Source organism: Sturnira hondurensis, unplaced genomic scaffold (assembly GCF_014824575.4).
Source record: "Sturnira hondurensis isolate 20B ecotype Veracruz unplaced genomic scaffold, ASM1482457v3 Scaffold0021795, whole genome shotgun sequence".
NCBI lineage: Eukaryota > Metazoa > Chordata > Mammalia > Chiroptera > Phyllostomidae > Sturnira > Sturnira hondurensis.
In genome coordinates this window covers 5,080,027-5,094,009 of record NW_028094426.1, presented here as the reverse complement: position 1 = coordinate 5,094,009, position 13,983 = coordinate 5,080,027, and the positions used below count along the sequence as shown (strand labels likewise).

The 13,983-nt window shown below is 32.4% G+C and overlaps 1 protein-coding gene across 1 annotated transcript in view; it reads left to right on the top strand.

The window, feature by feature from the left end:
• Positions 1-13,983, top strand: part of ETNK1 (ethanolamine kinase 1) — a 48,167-nt gene that overhangs the window by 20,783 nt on the left and 13,401 nt on the right. The window contains exons 4-5 of the mRNA XM_037033927.1: positions 2,608-2,750; positions 12,804-12,887. Coding sequence (XP_036889822.1) covers positions 2,608-2,750; positions 12,804-12,887 — 227 coding nt within the window. The remainder of the gene's footprint in view (positions 1-2,607; positions 2,751-12,803; positions 12,888-13,983) is intronic.

Sequence of the window (13,983 nt, the reverse complement as noted above, 5' to 3'; positions counted from 1 at the left end):
AGTGAAAGCATAAAAACAGAAAATTCTCTTTGGAAATAGCTATTTTATTGAAAGATTTTTGGGGGAGACCACTTAAAAATAATGAAGTAGATAACAATGGTGACTGTAAGAGTTTCTTGATAATAGCAGAGTTGAGAGGCAAGTGTATAGCACTATGTAGTTTCAGAGCACACCACTCTGGAGCCATGTAGTGTGGCGATCAAATCTCAGTTCTGCCAGTTAACTTTTCTTTTTTTTTTAATTTTATTTATTTATTTTTAGAGGGGAAGAGGGAGAGAAATATCAGTATATGGTTGCCTCTGCCGGGGACACACAATGTATTGTGTGTCCCCTGCCAGGGGAATTGGCCTGCAACCCAGGCATGTGCCCTGACTGGGAATCGAACTGCGATCCTCTGGTTCGCAGGCCCGTGCTCAATCCACTGAGCTACACCAGCCAGGGCTTTGCCAGTTAACTTTTCTGCTTTTTATTTTATTTTTTAAATTGTTGTTCAGTTACAGTTGTCCTCCTTTTTCCCACATTATTCTCCCCTGCCCTGCCCACTGACCCTCTCTGACATTGAATCCTACACCACATTGAATCCTACCCCACATTGAATCCTACCCCACATTGATGTTGTCTCTGGATCTTTTATACACATTCCTTGACTTGACCCTTCCCATTCTTTCTCTTGTTACCCCCCACAACCCTCTGGTCACTTTCAGTGTGTTTTCTGTTTCCATGTGTCTGGTTCTGTTTTGCTCGCTTGTTTGTTTTATTGATTAGGTTCCACTTAAAGCGAGATCATATGGTATTTGTCTTTCACTGCCTGGCTTACTTCACTTAGCTAACTCTTTCCAAATCTATCCATGTTGCCATGAAGGGTAGGAGCTCCTTCTTTCTTTCTGCTGTGTTGTATTCCATTGTGTAAATGTACCACACTTTCTTGATCCACTCATTTACTGATGGGCACTTAGGTTGCTTCCAGCACTTGGTGGTTGTAAACTGTGCTATGAACATTAGGGTGCATAGGTTCTTTTGAATTGGTATTTCAGGGTTCTTAGGATATAATCCCAGCAGTGGAATTGCCAGGTCAAAAGGCAGTTTCATTTTTAGTTTTCTAAGGAAATTCCATACTGTTTTTCACAGTGGCTGCACCAGTCTGCATTCTCACCAACAGAGCACTAGGGTTCCCTTGAACATTTCTGCTTTTTAACCTTGGGCAAGTTACCTATTTCTTCATCTGTAAAATGGAAATGATGAGTAGTACATTTACCTTTGAGGGTCTTTGTGAGGGTTGAGTTAGTATATAGAAAGTAGTTAGAACAGTGTCTGACCATTTACATGCTAAATAAATGTTAGCTGCTATTTTAAAAATTATTATTATTCAAATAAAGTTATTTAGGATAGGTTTTAGGTTATATTTCATTAGGTATGCTTTGAATTCTTGATGTCAGTGACACTTTGGAAAAGCTGGAGATGCTCATTGATTAATAACAGAATGAAAGCATCCTGCCCCAATAGAAAATATACAACTAGAACATTAAAAAACAATTGCTTTTTTGTTTGTACATGATTATAATGATCATATTCATAATACTTTGATTTCTCTTTCCATTTAACTCTACTGTTAACATAGATTTTTGAACATGTACAGCATTTAAAAAAGAGCCTGTAAGGATTACTTTTAGAAGTTGTGTAGATAAGAAAGCAGTAGTGAGAAAAATACAGGCCACCTTAATAAGCAAATTTATTAAAATAAATTCAGTGTACAGAATCATTATTATATTATAAAATGGAAAAATGAGGAATAATTTGAAAGGAATAAAGAGAACTTGGCTTAAAGTGTAAAGGAAAGAAGACAAAGTGTAAACAGTTTTGTAAGCCTAATAGTATTAATGAGGAATTTGTGGTGGCACCCTATTTTTGCTTTATTTTTATCAAATTAATATAAATATAGCATAATAATAAAGAATATAAGGTAAAGAGCTAAGCCAGCTTGCCACACTACCTCTCACCCTTCTCAGTCTGACTATTTTGAGGTAATTTCTATAGCAGATAATAGAAGAATTCTATGAGATGATCGTCATATGATAATAAAATAATTATATGATTGTCCTGTAATAATATGAGTCAGTATAGTGATAATAATATCTAGTGGCTTTGAAATGTGAATTTAGCTGATTCATACTGCATTTACCCTTCCAAACTTGAAATGGGTGTTTTAGTTCTTTAATGGACCGTCTTTGTAACTTTAAGTAATATACTTAAACCTCTTTTTATTAAACGCTATGTGTCTTGGTTTTCCCATTGATAAAATGGAGATAAATGTAAAACATTTAGAATGCTGCTTAGTGTTAGCTATTAGCTCTGTATATTACTTTTTCCTTCAATTTTGTAGTGATACAGTTTTTACCTTTCTGCTTTATGTTTTGATTATTGCTCATTTTCTTTTTATGTTCATTGTAAAGGTTTTTCTTTATTTCAGCTTTTGGAATAATTGGCTTGTTTTAATTCAGAACTTTGCAATTGAATGGAAAGAACTTCTTAACATAGATATTAATCCTTAAACTTGAAAAAAATATCATTGATCTAAACAAGATAAAACTCTTCTTTTAAAACTAAAAGGTTCGTAAGTGATATCCCAAGCTCTCAGATTCTTCAGGGAGAGATGACTTGGATGAAGGAGATTCTTTCCAACCTGGGCTCACCTGTTGTGCTTTGCCATAATGATCTACTGTGTAAGAATATAATCTACAATGAGAAACAAGGTAGGTATTTGACCTTAGCAGTAAGTAGATGATTTCTTTGATGTTCTTAATGGTCTTTTGATTTTTGTATCAAATTTAAATCAAATGCAAGGATTGAAAACATACATAAAGTCTTAGAAATTTTTTTAGGTTATTGAGTCATGGTAGCTATGCTAAACTAGGTACATATATTCCCCGTATGTTTGTATAAATGTTTCTTAAAATTGGTTTAATAGAAACAAATTGGTTCTTGTTAAGCAAGTTTTAAATGAAAAATGATAAAAATTACTTTGTTTATAAATATAACTGTACAACCTACTTGACAATTCATGGTTTTTAAATACATGTGCTTGTAATGGGGGCTATTGAAATACCAATTGACTTTCCACTGCTTTATAAATATAGAAACTTTCTCAGTGTTGGAAAGGACAACGGTATTAGAAAGAAATATGTCTCCAGGTTTTCTGTTACCTGTTTACTACACTGGTTTGTTTTAGGTAGTTGGATGTTGAGGAGAGAGCCACAGAAGGAGGAGATGGTATTTGTAGTTGCTGAAATTTGTATGTACTAAAGTAATAATCAAGAAGATCTGGTAAATAGTTTTAACATATTTTTAGGTAGACAGTGAAACTTTTTGGTGAAATGTTTTCTGTGATTGTTTATGTGTTTCTGTATTCAAATTCTCTAAATTTTCATATTTAAGAAACACTTGGTTGTATTATTGGATAAATTGGTTTGAGGTTTGGTTGCTAATAATAGATGTCCTTCTGTACTAAATTGAAATTGAAAAATACAATTTCATTTGAAGGATTAATTTTCAAAAGTCTGTCTGAAGCTATGAAGCTAATGCATTTTATGGGAAATCAGTTTAGGAGATAATCATTATAGTTGGAAGATCTTTTTGAATCAAAAGTATGCTGTTGTGAAGATATTAAAGCCAAAGAATTCTGATTAAATGGTCATAATTATATTACATTACTATTTGTGACCATTCTTAATAGATTGTAAGTTGAGACTATGCTAACACAAAGGTGATTAATCTTTGTAACTAGCTTTAACTTGAAGAAAACCAAGTAAAGAACACTGTCAAGGGTGGTAGCCTGAGGCAGCTATTTTCAAAAAACAAATTTCAGTACCTTTCATATTTGATATTTTAGTGTGGATTAGAGATTCCCTTATTTAAAAATATACAGAGCTAACATCTTCATTTTGAATATCTGGACATTTTTGTGTGGAACTAATTTTTTTAAACTTCAGGAGTACCCTTAAACTTTAAGTGCTTGACAGTGTTCCTTAATATTTTATTACCCATTTATTGTATATAATTGTCATAGTATATATGTACTACATTATATACTAGTAACCAAATCTCAATGCCATTTGTGAGACAAGAGTGTTAGTTATGCATTAAAGTAATGTATTAACAAGACCAAATATCACATTTTATATAATGAAATTTCAGGTGAGGGACTTCATCTTACATTTGAAGTGGACACTCAGCTTTATTTTTAACTGCAAGTTAATCAAAGAGAGTCTATTTCCTTTGGAATATAATTTTAACTTTTCATACTTTTTTCTTTTGCATATTCATTTCATAGAACAAACTTGTTTATAAAACTAAAATAGAAGGGACCAAAAAAATCAGATTACTTTGTCTTAGGTATTAAAAAGTATATTTTTATGTTTTAATTTTATCAGCTACCTATCTAAACTTTTGATCAGTGTTATGAAAACTTCTCATATTTTCAAGTGAAATATTTATGCTTCAGTTTGGCTTTAGGAATTCTAAGTTGTCATTTTTTATGTTAGTAAGAGTTACCTAAATCATACTTTTATGTCTAATATGTTCCCTATATAGAAGAATAAATTTCCAAGTTTAACAAATTAATTATTTTGGTATATATTTTAGAGTTTATCCTTCTTCATAGATGTCTGCTATATACCATTTGTTTATTGTGGTTGTTTGTTATAGAGATGTTCTGTTATTTTTACTTACCAGTGGTTTTATAGTGTTTCTTAGAAAGACTAGAGTGGACTCCATGGCATCCATTAAAAAAGTAAATTCTGTGATTAGTTGATAATCATTAAGAAAATGGGGTTGGAATCTTGTTTTACGTAAAATCTAAGACTCCTGAAAGTGTGGCTAGTAGTTTTTGCTGTTAGTTATCTTACTCTATTTTAAATTAGGAACTAGTGGTTTTGAAGTATTATGATTGTCTGACATGTTTGTCTTTAGAAGGATCTGGGTACCATGCNTTTGTTTATTGTGGTTGTTTGTTATAGAGATGTTCTGTTATTTTTACTTACCAGTGGTTTTATAGTGTTTCTTAGAAAGACTAGTGTGGACTCCATGGCATCCATTAAAAAAGTAAATTCTGTGATTAGTTGATAATCATTAAGAAAATGGGGTTGGAATCTTGTTTTACGTAAAATCTGACTCCTGAAAGTGTGGCTAGTAGTTTTTGCTGTTAGTTATCTTACTCTATTTTAAATTAGGAACTAGTGGTTTTGAAGTATTATGATTGTCTGACATGTTTGTCTTTAGAAGGATCTGGGTACCATGCCTCAGATGTTTTTAAAAATATAAATGCTATTAATTTAGTAAATTTAACAGGAAAAAAACAAAAGAGACTGTAGCTTAGCATTAGTGTTATACTTAGAGCTTTGATCTGAAGGAGGATAATTGAAATGAGAAATGTATCACAGAGTTCTTTTCCTTAATTAGTCACCTTGTATAGAGCATCTAAAAGACAAGTGTTGTCTTTTGGGGTTAAAATAATTTGTATATACAATAAATAAAAACTTCACATTATACTCAAAATAAGCTTGATTTATTACTTTTTAAATTTTTATTGTATTGGGTTGGCCAAAAGCCCATTTATTTTTTCTGTTAAAGACATTTTTCATTTTCATTAACAATTTTACTGATTTGGGTATTTTGAGTATGTCATCTATCTCCTGCGTGGTTTAATGTTGATTGTTCTGAATGTTTCAATTTGATTACTATCAACTTCAGCCGGTCTCACTGACCATGGAGCATCATCCAGTGAGAAATCTCCAGCACGAAACTTTGCAAACCGCTTTTGACATGTTCGATCAGTCACAGGACCTTCTCCACACACTGCACAAATCTTTTTTTTTTTTGCATTTTAATTGCATTTTCACCTTTCTTGAAATAGTAAAGCATAATATACCAAAAGTGTTGCATATTTTCTTCCATTTTTAGTATTAAAATGGCTGCCCAAATATACACCAATTTTATTACTTTTTTAAATGCATGCTGACATGACAGTTGTCACAATACAATCAAAATTATTTCAAATGAAGTTAAAGACTAAGCACTACTACAGCCATCTTACAGAAAAAAACAAAAGGAACTTTTTGGCCAACCCAGTAATTTGAGCTCAGGGCTTCATCATTTCATACCCACCTATGAGATGTCAATACATAAAAATAAGAAGTAGTAAGCCCTGACATGAAGCTCAGAGTATCTCTGTAGTATGTTCTAGGTCCTTTATATCTCCAAAGTGTAAATTTCAAGTTAAACTTCATGAATTTATCCTGTATCATTTTGACATCCCTGCATGTATTTTTCAACCATAATAAATTAGATTTTGTTTGTAACTAAATTTAAAAAATCTTTGTATTAACTCTTAAAAGCAGATATATTTAAGCTTAGTTATAACCAACAGAAGTCAAAAAGGACATAGATTTTTGGAACTAAGCACACTTGGGTTTAAATTTCTGCTCAATCACATATGGAAGTAAGTGCTATTAGAAAATCATTTTATTTTTTTAATTGTTTATATTTGATTCTGTGCTGGAATTACCTGGTTAACTGGACAAAAATTTAAGACCAATGAACAAGAATTTCTATGGATGGGCTTAAGAATCTGCATGTTTAACAGTTCCCTGCAGTACTTACGTTATTGATAGTTTAGAACTTCATTTTGCTTTATATTCTTTTTAGATAAAATCTACTTCCGATGGATGGTTCCTGACAAGACTTTATCATGCTTATAAAGTATATAACACTGAGGTACTTGGCAGCTCTCAGTTTTACAGCTGTTTATACTGTAATTGGGGTTGGCAGACTTTTTCTGTAAAATGCTAGATAGTACATATTTTAGTCCTCGCATTCCATATTATAGTCTCTGTTGCAGCAATTGTGTAACTTTATCTTGTAGCCCAAGCAGCCCTAGATAATATATAAATATGTGTGGCTGTGTTCCAAAATACTGTATTTAAAGAACCGGCAGTGGACTGGCTTGATTTGGCCTCAGCATACATAGATCCAACTCCTGTATTTTGTTTTTGGGATACCTTTTACAAAATTTATCTGATTCTAAAAAAGTGAAAATGTTTATTGTAAGCCAGAAGGTTAACTCTGTCCTGTACCTAGGAATCATGAGTCATAGGTATGACATGCCAATTCAGTTTGCTTCTTAGTACAACTTACATCTGTCTTAACTGTACCTTGAGTGATTAATTTAAAGTTTAAAAATGCATATATGTATGTGTGTTTATATATAAGTACATATTCTTTAAAAAATGAGATTTTACTTATTTATTTTTAGAAAGGAGAAGGGAAGGAGACAGACAGGGAAAGAAATCCTTGTGTGAGAAACAGTTGTCTCTCACACACCCCCATCCAGGAACCTGGCCCACAGCCCAGGCATGTGCCCCTGACTGGGAATTGAACTGGCGACCTTATGCTTCGCAGGCCACGCCTTGAGCCACACCAGCCAGGGCTATGAGTACATATTCATGTAGACATACACATGAAGACTGAACCCTGAAGTTTATAGTCACCTTCACCAGTGAGAGTTAAAGGAAAGGTAGGCATCACAGGAAGAAATACTGCCACTGCCTCTTCTTCCATGTCAGTTGACAGGACTCAGGAGAGTGGGAGAAGAGAGAGCTTCCTTTCTGCAGTTGATGGTAGTTGTCAAGACTCGAAAAGTTAGCCCCCAAATTTAGGTGTTTTTTAAACAGCAGCCTATTTTGCAAACTTCAGAGACATGACATCTTAAAAAGGTAAGAGAAGAATACCCAATGATGTGGTGATAGGATTTGTTATATAGTAAGAAAACCAAAAGCAGCGATTCTTGCTTCTTAACTGTAAGACTCACCAGTTATCTTTTAAATTAATAATTAATTTAAAAATTAATTTATGTGAAGGATTTATACGAAGTAGAACAAATTGTAATGCTTTCGTTGCCTGATTTCAAATCTAGTATTTTAATTTCTGCTAATCCTTTAGCTGCTTACATGTTAGAGGTAACCGCTAAAGTTTTTTAGACTGTTGCCTCATGTCTTGATGCTCTGCCATTGTTTATTAGAGGGTTTTTTTTTAAAGATTTTATTTATTTATTTATCTTTAGAGGGGAAGGAGAGAGGGAGAGAAACACCAATGTATGGTTGCCTTTTGTGCATCCCCTGCTGGGAGTTGGCCTGCAGGGAACTGGCCTGCAACCCAGGCATGTGCCCTGACTGGGAATCGAACTGCAATCCTCTGGTTCGCAGGCCTGTGCTCAATCCACTGAGCTACACCAGCCAGAGCTTTTAGAGGTTTTTGTTTTTGTTTTTGTTTTTCATTTTTATCCGTCTCCCCATTCCTTCATATAAAGATTAATATATAACTAAGTTTCAGTAACAGCAACCATTGATTATTTTCTATGTCTGCAAAATATAAGCAGCTGAAATACAGCTATTTAAGGAAATATAAATGATTAGGAGAAAAAGATTTTTCTGGGAATTATAGCATAAACCAGGTTTTTCTTTAGAGTTTTGGCCCATTTTCCCATTATAAATGGAAAATGGGCCAGTCGCCATTTGCTGTCACTTGATTGGATCTAAATCTTACCCACTCTGTGATTCATGAAAAGGCGTTGTTGTTGTTTTACGGACATTTGAATAACTTACAAGAGGGGTTTTTTGGTTGTTTTTTTTTTTTTTTTGTTCCTTTCTTGGTTGGTTGGTTTTATTTTAAAATTAAATATGAATTTATTTTTGTATTTGGTAATCTATATTTTCCAGGGTGGAATTTTTATGAAGGATAGTTAAACCTTGTTTTAACTTGTATTTCAGATCATAGTTGGCGTAAAATAAAATATCCCTAAATCAGGTAATAAAAGGACTGTAAAAAGAGTTGCCTAAAATAATTACTAGTTTAATGGGGTTTTCTTGTGCATATATTCAGTCCCACTGTGTGTTCGTATACTTGGATATGAATGTCAAAAATGCCACTTTGTTCTTTGTCATTTTTCATGGTTATTCCTCCCACACCCCGTTTAAACGTCTGTTACCATAATGTCTCAGCATTCTCTGAAAAACCTTCATTTATTCCACTGGCATTTTAATACTTCTTGTGTGTTAGGTATTGCTCTGTGGATTGCATAATGAAAGATGAAAGGGACCTAGTTCTCTTCCAGAAAGCCATATGCCACATAGTAGAGGGGTCAGATTATGAAACATATTTACATTTAGAAGGCTGAGTGCTGTGCTGAAGGCTACTACTGGATAGCAGAGTGAGGAATGAAGGGATAGTTTCCCAGAGCAGAATATTCCTTTTTCCCGTGTAAGAGAGAAAGCATTTTGATAACATAGTGTGATCGTGGTGATACTTTATATTCTCTTTCTGCTTTACCTAAAACTACAAAGTAGAGTAAATTGGAAAGACTCAGGGTGTTATATTGGTTATTGTACTTTTTATCTGTATTCCTTTCTCCTTAACAACAGCAAAATAAAGGAATCCAAATGAATATCATATGAATCATAGTCTTAGTTAATATAATTTTTTTTTTAGTTTTAAAGTAGTTTAAAAATGGGCTGACTTATTTTCAGTTCTACTGAGATTTGAACAATTAACTCAGTGTTATTTTATTACATAGTGGATTTTCTTACTGTGAAGGTATGTGAGAAATAGAGTAGTAAAAAGAAAAATGTGGCTTTTGAAAATTCGGAGTATATTCATTCAATAATCTTATGTTTTACCTATTATGTGCTAGTCAGTGTACTAATTATATAAAGATAAATAGTACATAGCCTTAGCCTTTAAAACACTACTTTAGTTTTTGGAGATCAGGGGGTTTCTTGAGAATGTGGAAAATTGAGAATTCCCTCAGAAAATACATATGCATATAAAATTTTAAGGTGTTTTAATTTTTTCCACCCTTGAAATCCTAATTAAAAATTCATGTCTTAAAAAATGAACAAGATAATCATGCCGTATAAACTATTAGTTATTAATAGTGATGTGGATGTTCCTCTAAATAACTGGAAATTCTAGAAGTAACAAGCTAAATTTGCAGAAGAAAAAAATGTAGTACTTTCTGTTACTAGAAAGCAATTTTTAGTAATTTGATTTTTCTGGCACCCAAAATAAGGGAAGTAGGCATCTTTAATTTTACTTTGTTGCAGAATATTAAATTTAAGGTTGAGTTCCACTTTGTTTGCAAAAGTTAGAAAAAGACTAGTTAATGCAGTTTTTTAAAAAGTTTTTCCTTTTAAGCTTTGTGTCTTGTAAAATGTGAGTTTGCCAAATTTTCTTCATCTGCTACAGATTAGGTATGCCATTGTTGCTGCCATGTGGCGGCGCACCCCGTGCTTCTTAAACGCACTGACTGGAGGTTTGTCGCATCAGTTGTTCACATGCACGGAGCCTGGTAACAGCCTCATCTGTATCTTCTTAGCTTCATTTTCTTATTTTTAAAATTTCATTATTTATAAAATCGACATAGCATATAAAAAAGGCTAGTTTTAATGAATTAATGCTACTACAAACAGTCATTGCTAAAACATTGATAAGAAATGGATTTAAACTTGTTAAAATGAATGATCTATGATTTAGTTGAATTGTGTCTATAGGCAGGCATATTTTACCTGCTATTTTATCTGTATTTGCCAAATTCTGAATATAATTTTGAAAATTGATATTGAAATTTGGCAAAAGTAATCTTCAGGACTGGGCTGTGTATTTTTATTGGCATGTTAACAGTTAATATGAGCTCTACAAGAATTTATGTTTAAGGGTTAAAACAATCAACAGCTGCCATTAAAACATCTTTGCATTAAAACCGTTTGGTTAGTTCAGTTGTGCGACTTGGTAAGTCTTGAATCTTGATTTCTTGGTGACCAAGCTGGATAGGTATCTCCCAAATAATGGTTTTTAAGTCTTTTGTCTGTTTACAGTTTTGTTTAGAGACTTCATCGTAATCTTTTTAAACTATCATTTTTTCCTTCTTAAAAGTAATGTTAATTGTAAAGAATTTAAAATATAAGGGAAAAAGGATCACTTGTCTTTTCACTAGTAATGAAACCAAAAGCCATTCATCTTTTTTTCCCTCATGTATTATTTGTTTTTCCCCTCTCTTCAAACATATTTTAATAATCTCTTCTGTTACCAAAAACTATTTGGCATCTCTTTCATATGACATTTGTAATTCTCCTAGTAATTAAATCATCTTCGAAAATGAAAAATTTTTCATGGCTGCAAAGTGTTTTCTCATTATGGTGGTCTTCACTCTCTTATTCTCAGAGGTATCTAGAAAAAAAAAATAAAAACACATTCTGACTTCCCATTCTGCAGTTTAGTGAAGTGATTTGGTTAACTTTAAGATTTTCCATGGGATTTTTTTTGTGTGTAAATTCAACACTGATACTTGTGATGGTTGAATTGCCACCAGTAATTTATTGTAGTTACCAGCATTTTAAAATTTTATCTTTATTTTGTCACTATGCATATAGATTTTAATAACTGGGCTTTGATACTTTCATAATTCTCCGTTATTTTATTCTAGACTTGACTATTATGTAAGTTTAGAATTACCTGTTAATTGCAGTTACATTAAAATACTACTTTTATGCAAAATACTTCATTTGCCATGACATTTTTGTCATAAATTCTGTTTCTCTGAGTTTAAATAAGATTAACATATATCCCCAAATTAAGCATATATATCTAATAGGACGTTATAGTTCAAAAGATTTTTTTTGAATTGACAGTGTGTATAAGACCATAGTTTGTTTGTTTTTTTGCCTTAGTATGATCTGTCTTCAAAAGACAGTGTAACTAGGCATATGCTATTCATTTTCACAATTGTAGATTAGAAACTATTTTTACAGCATGTGTGTTTACATATCCATTTCAACTGTTGCCCATCCTAAGCCTTTGAGGTTTTGATTCCTGGTATAGACAGTGACCAGTTTTGATGCTCAACTTTTTCTCTTGTCTGTCTTTAAAAAAAAGCCATATATGTTTGTTGAGCCAAAAATCATCTTTAGCACTTAGTGTACCCTTGCTTTAAAAAAAAAGAAAGATAAAACAACCACTTTAGCTGGTCAGGCATGCTATTGGAAACCTTAGTTATGTGGCATTCCAGGGAAATGTAAGAGTTTGATTGCGACTAAATTCTTTAATTAGGGATACTGAGTCGATCAGCACGTGTTACAGTGCACTCATGATTCACAGAATTCAGGTCTTTCAGAGCTTATATTTGATTCATATATGCAGATTAGCTTGTTAATTCACTGTTGAATATCATAGATTAATTTTTTGTTAAAATTGCTTAATTATTAACAATTTCCAAAGATAGTATTCTTTTCTAATTAAACTTTATTATTTTTTAAGTAACTGATGCCCCCATGTGGTGAGAGACATTTTGCTTATGTTTGAAATTGGAGAATGACTGACTATACAATATTTTGACCTTTTTTGATTATGGTGGACATTAGTATTCGTAAAGAAGCTGTTGACTAAGATATATAATTTGGATATTGTAGAGCTCATTGCCATAAAATTCACAGCCTTACCCTGTATTGTCTCAGAAGTGCATATAACCAAGCAAGTACAATGAGACAAAATATTGGAAGCTGTTTAATTACAGCTAGATTAGGGATTTTCTGATCTTATGTATGATTTCTTATGTCTTTGTTTTTGTGTCTCACATAGGTGATGTACAGTTCATTGATTATGAATAACAAAATATTGGAAGCTATTTAATTACAAACAGCTTAGGGATTTTCTGATCTTATGTATGATTTCTTATGTCTTTGTTTTTGTGTCTCACATAGGTAATGTACAGTTCATTGATTATGAATACTCTGGATACAACTACCTGGCATATGATATTGGAAATCATTTCAATGAATTTGCAGGTAAAATTCAGGGCTTAAGTAATGGCATAGCATATCTAACTTCAATAAGATACTTTTAGAATTGCTTTCTTTTTCTTTAAAATAAACTGAAAATAGGAGCAACATTTTTATAACTTCTTGCTGAACTTTTTTCTCTGGTTTTTTTTTTTTATTACTTAGAGGACAGAGGGGACTTCTTCCTTAATTTAGCTTCTTAAGGACAAGAAGTAATTGTTGTGGCTTCTATTAAGACCTAATATAGTGCAAGGTGCTTTACAAATCTCATCTCACCTTATTTTTTCTCCACAACAATTTTGTAAGTTAGGTAATATTCTCAGTATATAGATGAGGGAAGTAACTTATCAAAGTCACAGTAAAATACAGAGAACTCTGATTTGAAACCAGTTTTTTAATCATTTATAAGCCTTTGCTATTTCCATTGTAATCTTGGACTTTTGGAATGTTGGTTAGCTAGAAAGCTTGCGAAAATTTTCTTTTTTGTCTTTGGCTGTGAATAATTGAAAAGCTGGTCATTTTTGCCCTTGAAAATTAATCTATTACTACCAAAAGGTATAAAATTTTAGTTTAAATGTAAGTGGAATTAATTTAAAATATATTTTATGACTATATACAGAAACATTAATGCTCTAAGAGTAAAGAATATGAAGTACCCCTGGATGGTTTACACCTACTAGGAATTTTACATTGCCGAATTTGTATTTGTATACATGCATGCATTCATGTATTTTCTTATACTTTAAGTTACCAGGCTGGGAAAAAAGTGGAAAGTTTGTTTTCATGTATTCAGTAATTTCTGTACACCAAGCTTATCATGTACATGCTGTATCTCTACATGTGTGCTATACATATTTCCATATCTCTTTAGGAATAGAAAGCAGCAGTTTAATAAAATGCCACCATGTTAGTATTAAAGGTAGTCACTGCTGTGTATATGAGAGGAAACTCCACTGATCTTAATATGAGTATGATTTTATGTAGAAAATATTAAGCTAACACTTGAGAGTAAGGTAGCATTTGCATGTGCAGATAGAAGAGAAAGGAGGGTACGGAGGGTATGGAGGGTACTGCAGGAAGGAGGAAGAAAATTTGAAGGTGA